The sequence below is a fragment of the Lupinus angustifolius genome, unplaced genomic scaffold (assembly GCF_001865875.1).
Source record: "Lupinus angustifolius cultivar Tanjil unplaced genomic scaffold, LupAngTanjil_v1.0 Scaffold_17_77, whole genome shotgun sequence".
In the NCBI taxonomy this organism is placed as follows: Eukaryota; Viridiplantae; Streptophyta; class Magnoliopsida; order Fabales; family Fabaceae; genus Lupinus; species Lupinus angustifolius.
This window is the reverse complement of record NW_017719053.1, coordinates 9,887-16,686: the sequence shown is the minus strand read 5'-3', so window position 1 is coordinate 16,686 and position 6,800 is coordinate 9,887. Positions and strand designations below refer to the sequence as shown.

The following is a 6,800-nucleotide window of genomic DNA, read 5'->3' as shown; positions in this document are numbered from 1 at the left end:
AGAAATAGAAAAAAATTAAATGAGGGAAAGATATGGAAGTTTGTTTAATATGAAAACCCTAAAAAACTAACAGTTCAAAAATAAGGGCAAATAAGACATTTTTCATTTAAAAAATAGGGTTTCAGTCACCTTTAACCTCTAGCAGTTTTGGACTGCGAAATAGAGGTAAAATGGAGGGCTCTTCGACCCGCAACAGCCGCAGCGGCAAACCACACTGCTAACTGCCGCTTTGTCGCGGGGAGGGTCCAGTGACCTCCGCAACTGTGCTTAATACACAATGAAATATTATTTTATGAGCAATAGAGAGAAATTGTTAGGCTACACAAATGTTCTCGTATTTATGAATTGATTTACAACTACTTAGGAGAGTTATATAAGCTAACAAATTAATCTCCAGCCTAATAACCAGTTCCTGTTTCTTGTAACCTAACAAGATAAATACATACAATTTCTATATATGTTTATCATAAATGCTAATTTTCTAACAGCAGTGAATCCAATTACCAAGAAAAGGACAATGATGCCATTTCATTTCTCTGAAAGATAGTACAAAACTATTTCATGCTATCACTTATTATAATTGCAAAGGTGTGCCCCTAAACAGTTCATGTTTTCATTTCTTGAACAGAATGATTCAACATAGGGTGTTGGCTGCTTGAGCCACAAAATGGGATAAGACCACTGCCCAGAAAAAGATTCATCTGGCTCCCATTTTTGCTGCAGTAGCTGTTTGAGTCATGACACATAACCATTTGTTGACAGTTCTTGATAGAGGCTACTCCAGCATAACACTGGGAAATGGCACAACTAACTACTCCGCACAAAAATAAATAGGTAGTGGAATTTTTTGTCCAAGTTCTCCAGCCTGAAGAAAACTAAGACCAAGCCTACAGTGTACTAATTAATTTCTTAGATTTCACCTACATCTGGTGTTAACTTTCATATTTATCACATAACTTCCCAGTTATAACAAATTCATATACAGGAATAAGCCAACAGGCAAATGACATATGACCCCACTTTTAGCCCAAGACTTTCAGTCAAGAAACTGTTGGAGAATCAGTAACTGTAGTAACTTTTGAAAAGGTAAATGGAAATAAAGAACCAATGATCAAATAAAGAATATGAGGTTATCACACTTTCAACTCTATTTGAATGTACATATCACTCATAGATCATAGGGTGTTTTGATAGAAACTAGGAAATGCAGTCATATTTTATTAAACAACCATGGAAATTGTAATTCTTCTCTGTACTGATACAGGATCAGTTAAGGTTCTGCAAAAGTGCATCTCTCCCTACTACTCCCCATTCTCTATAGTGAAACTAGAACAGAAAGAAATGAAAAAGATACACCAAAATTTTGAGGGTCGCCCCAAAACCATAATTTATGCCTACCATTTATTATCCCTTCTATTTACATTTATCCCAACTCACCCCAACTAAATTACCCTTCTGAACTATTTACCGCCGCCAGTACTACATAGACAGTCTGTTATGCTGCAGAGCACTAGCTTGAATACTCTGATCCACTGCTGCTTCCCTTTCTACTACCACAATCAAAGCCTTGACCGTAACATTGGGTACTACTAAACCAAAGGCTTAACCCACTAGATTGGGCCAGCTAGACTTATGAATGCTATCATACTCTACTAAAGATTAAAGATTTTTTTAAACGGCTTTCCCTAACATTTTCTTAGGTCTTCCTTTAACATAGAGTGTCTCTTACATTGTTGTGCCAACTTAAGAGACTAATCTTACATCGTGATATAAACTACATAATTGTCTATCAATAACTTAAAAAAGGACTTGTATTATACATATTTTGTAAATTTTACATAAACCAAATTTGAGCACATGGTCATATGTACATTGTAAAGGCAGAGAGTATCCACATACAGAAATTTCCCTGCAAGCTACAGCTCACTATAATTGCGCCACACTGCACGAAATTCTTCACGGAACGTGTTCAGTCTTGCTTTCAAGTTAGGTGTTCTAAAGCTCGCATGCAGGATGGTAACTGAAAGGAGCAAGACAGTATTCAATTTAGAAGCATAAACACTGATGCTAAAAATATAAAATAGTAGAACTTCTCAGTATGTGATGTACCAAGAAGACCAATAGCAAGCGCCCATAAAACATTTAGAAGGCCAGCAGAAAGAAACCAAAGGAAGAAACATGCTGCAAAAGAATGGATAGACAAGTGAGCAATATTGATATAAAAATAGTAGAAGTGCAAGGATTGAATGAACTTTCCTCATTACTATTAATTAAAGTAGATGATCCCTAATATAAAGCTTCAATTACCAGAAGAAGATATCAATACAAACACCCAACGAGGCTGGCCACATATATAAATTGCTCTCTTAGATGATGGTCGTCCTCGAATAACAGGCCTGGAAATTGTATCATTATTGAAGATACAGCAAAAACTGAACTCTTACAAAGATAACAACCAAACATACTCACGTAAGAGAAGGTCTCATCTTTGCTGCTAAATGTGGTGAGAATCGCCTAACTGTTCGTGTCACCTTTTCACTAAAGGTGCCTGCAAAGCTGCAAAAATTTATGAATTAGGAAATACCAAAGGGAAAGAGGTTTTGTCACTTTCGTCATTATAGCAGAGCTGCAGCTGACTACACTTAACTGAGCAAGGGGGGAACCAAATGAAGAATCTCAGTTTCTTCTTTGATAGAAAAAATGTTATCAGATGAGAAGAATACAAAGAAAGAGGACATGACATCCTCACAAATAAAAAGAAACATCAAAGACTTATTAGATTTACTCATGTAGCAAAGTATACAAAACACTCTGCTTTGTTAACAGAAAAACAGCTCTAAAGAGACCATGAGCAGTAATACCAAAGTGTGGCCAAAAGAGTAACCCTATCACAAATGAAGTCCAGGACTCCATGGTCAAAAACGAGTTCCTCAAACGTGGATCAAGCAACATTTTCTTTTGGTACCCATACGTGGTGTATCTTAGTTAGCAACATTTTCTTTTGGTACCCATACGTGGTGTATCTTAGTTAGCAACATTTTTTAAATGCAAAAGTGGATCAAGCAAGTAAAACTTACGGCACCAGACATCTTGAAAAAGTGGGCAAATGCAAACATGAAAAAGTTAAACTGAGTTACTCAATTAGATTAAAACATGCTTCAGGTAGTTATATATCATAACTAAACAACAACCTTTTTTTATGGTGAACACTCTAACTTAATATTTCTGTAGTCAAGCATAAACTGACCGCAGTTTTCTTTTGGGTGGATAATTGCCATGTTTTCATTTAACAAACAATTGTCTACCATGATACACTCACACAAGTCACTTTTTTGGACAAGTTGAAATAAAATGAGAGTATCACTGGTTTGGTCCTAAAATATGTGTCACAAAATAAGTCCCTGAGAGTTTAAAAATGTCACAACATTAGTCGTTCTCAGACTTAATTGGTGACAAAAATCATTCTAGGAACTAACTGGTGACACTCTCATCTTTGGACAACTGAATTGGCATTTACTGTTAAAAATCAGCCATATGGCTTAAACACTATCCACCTCAATATCTATATGTATGTAGAGAGAAGATATGGTGTTGTTCAATCCATATAGCCAACCCCACCATGTGGGATAAAGGCTTGGTTGTTGTTGTAGAGAAGATATGACTTCAATTAGAACACTTGGATATTATGAAAAATGAGAACAATAAATTTTGACAATTGAATCTTATTTGAATGGTCAACATTAAAAAATTAATCACCTGACATTTTTAACTGGTCATACATTGAAAAACAGTTTTATCCTAACCATCCACATATGGTTTTATGGTCCATATTTAATGTGTTCACATGCATGAAATAAGAATTGGTCTTATCATAGATGTCCCTGTATATATGCGAACAAACAAATCACTATCACCAACAGATCTTTTCATACTCCACAACAAGCATATTTGCTTGTCAGTAAATCTCAAGATTTACAAAATTACAAAGTTGATGTACTTCCCAAATTATTTAAAGCCAAAACAGCGAGATGGCCATAACCTAGATATCTCGAAGTTAAATATATCATCACGTCATTACACAAATAATGCACCAATGCACCATATCTGAAAATAGAAGAAAAACAACCAAGTCTTCTATATTTACGATAGTATGTTTTATGGGGCTTGTCGGCTTGTCCCTGTAGTTAAAGACAGGGACATATCATCTAGAAAATCACCAAATGCAGCTTTTCCTAGGTTACTTAAAAGCATGTCTTTGCATAAAGTTATACTATGAAAATCAGAGTTTTCTACCAAGGGAAGCACAAAATTTCCTTTACACGGCTGCCCCCATAAAATATGGCATCCATGTCACATAATAAAAAATGATGACTGAGCATGTTAAACTGCTAAACTTTGATGTTAGGGGGCTTTTATTAACTATGATGTGAAACAAAAAATAACACCGAATTATGAAAACTATGGTTATGATAAATAGCAACAATATCCTAACTGATACAAAACTGGTCCACTTAAATAGTAAAACTCAATTAGACTATGATGTGTGTGAACTGAAGTCGAGTTAATTCCAACCGATGATGCAATGTAATAGAGAATATACATATATTGATTACCTGTCGTTTAGAAAAGCAATGCTAAGGGCAGTAAGAATGGCAGCGACTATAGCAAGCGGCCTCCGAAGAAAACCCAATACTACAAGTCAAAATGTGAATTTTGAGACAAGAAGGCATTTATCAATTGGGAAAAATGAATAAATGATATTAATTATGTTCACTTACTGAGAACAGTAACAATCAAAATGAAGTAGTTGGTCCGATAACTGCATATACAAACATTAATTATTAAATAAAAACATAAATTAGATTTTCAGGACATTTATTGTTCTATCCTGTAGAGATGGTTGAAAAGACAAACTAAACATGCCATTCCCCAAATCTACATAGTAAATAATATTATTATCCATGTTTGGGTAATGATAGCTAGCTAACATAAACCTATTTCTTTTTTTGTCTTTGACGGATGTATCCCCATTGGCATTACTATCAGACTAACTTACAGGATGAGGATAGTAGTTAGGTGAAGTCTAATCATCCCAAACGAACATTACCTAGGGCTAGGTTTCATGGGTACTTCAAAGAAGGTGAGAGATACCCGTGCAGGTACTGATACTCTTTGGTGCTCCTTTTGTGTGCATTGTTTCAAAAATATATATCATTTTGGGCTAGAAAGTAAGGATATTTTACATTTTTCTTAGCCACATTAAAATATTAAATGAGTCACATCTTCAGCTGATTTTTGGTTTCGTATCTTAAATTTTTAAAAGATGTCATATATCGTACCGGGTACTATACCCGTATTCATGCAACATAGACCTCAAGGGTCGGAATCTTGAAATGGTTACTTTACTAAGGGTTTTATCTAACCACAACCAACCAAGAATCCAATGAGCAATTACTTGCACACAAAAGCTGATTTAATTCGTGGATGACATTCTCCAATATCGGTGATTCAAATTACGAACCACATAACATGATGTGGCCGCAACATTGCGGTTGCGGCGCAACCGCATAATACCGCAAATGCGGTGTGACACAGAATCAAAATGATGCAGCCGCAACGCAACTGCATCGAATTCAAAAATATTTTTTGAATAAGCAGCACAATGACCACATTAACTGCAATTTAAAACTCTGTCCAGTATTAAGGTTGCTGCCTTGGAAGTGAGTCTTAGCATAGAGGTAAGGTTGCTACCCTGTAACCCATAGGTCAAGGGTTCAAGTCATGAAAATAAGCTCCCCACTAGCAGAAGTGCCGTAGTGTATGTGTACTCCAGACTCAACAGGCCGGATTCTCCTGGACTGTTGCCCATTTTAGTAGTAGTAGTAGTTTATAATCTCATATGGAATTCTCATAAATAAACCATGTAAAAGTTGACAACGTTCTTTTAAGTATAAGTATATTGTACTACCCGAATAACAACGTTCTTGCATATATATAACATGATCAAAACTCAAAAGCTAAAATTACATGTTTACCATTTCCCATCGATCTCTAACAAACTCAAAACTTCAATTGATTAAACATGTCTACATCATTCAAAGAGAAATTACACGGCGGTGCCAAATTAGCGATTGAATTGAACTCATGAAAAAATACCGTCAAATTCAGTAGCAAATAAAATTAACAGGAAAACATTAAAAATGCAATCGTACTAGTAGAGGTTGCATTTGAGGCGACTATTCCATTTGGAGTAGGATCGAGGAAGGGTGAATCTGGAGAAGAATTCGGAGGGAGGGCGCGGCGGCGATGACCAATCGACTTCACGGAGAGCGTCGACGAGATCCTCCGTCGTTACGTTTCCCCAATCCATGTCTACGGTTTTCTTCGATAGCGAGAACTCAAATTGTTGCAGAACGAGGAAAATTATTTGTAGCGTGATTGATATGATTTTTCGGGTTGTTGAAAATTGAAGAAGGGGAAGTGAAATGGAAATGGGAACTTCTCTTAGCAACGAAGTGTCGATTGTCTTGAAGTGAGGCACAAGAATTTTTGTGCACTAGCTTTATTAATCCATCACGACCGTTGATTCAAATTAATGATTGGTATAGGGAACACATTAAAAATGTGCTACTTTATTTATTACTTAAAGGATGTTTGATTTAAGTTGTATTTATGGCTGATATCAATCTTTCATCTATCTTTGTTTTGATGTATATCATTATTTGCCTCTTCCTTTCTTCTTCCAACTACTCTCTAATGACTCTTCACCTTTATGATCATCATTATGACTATAAATCAAT

General features: G+C 35.7%; 1 protein-coding gene across 1 annotated transcript; it reads right to left on the bottom strand.

Moving 5' to 3' along the window:
- Positions 1 to 258: 258 nt before the first annotated feature.
- LOC109338079 (PRA1 family protein A1-like) lies at positions 259 to 6,545 on the bottom strand. The gene is made up of 7 exons (XM_019575212.1): positions 6,213 to 6,545; positions 4,779 to 4,819; positions 4,614 to 4,692; positions 2,470 to 2,556; positions 2,308 to 2,396; positions 2,110 to 2,181; positions 259 to 2,020 (listed from the first exon to the last, which is right to left on the bottom strand). Exons 1-7 carry the CDS (start codon positions 6,368 to 6,370, stop codon positions 1,917 to 1,919), a joined length of 630 nt encoding a protein of 209 aa, XP_019430757.1. The 5' UTR covers positions 6,371 to 6,545; the 3' UTR covers positions 259 to 1,916.
- Positions 6,546 to 6,800: the final 255 nt, after the last annotated feature.

Coding starts and splice junctions, on each gene's coding strand:
- LOC109338079 (XM_019575212.1), bottom strand. CDS start 6,370: ATGGATTGGGGAAACGTAACGACGGAGGATCTCGTCGACGCTCTCCGT. Junction 4,820..6,212: donor CTCAAATGCAACCTCTACTA/GTACGATTGCAT, acceptor TTGTATATGCAG/TTATCGGACCAACTACTTCA. Junction 2,182..2,307: donor TGTATTGATATCTTCTTCTG/GTAATTGAAGCT, acceptor ATTCTTTTGCAG/CATGTTTCTTCCTTTGGTTT.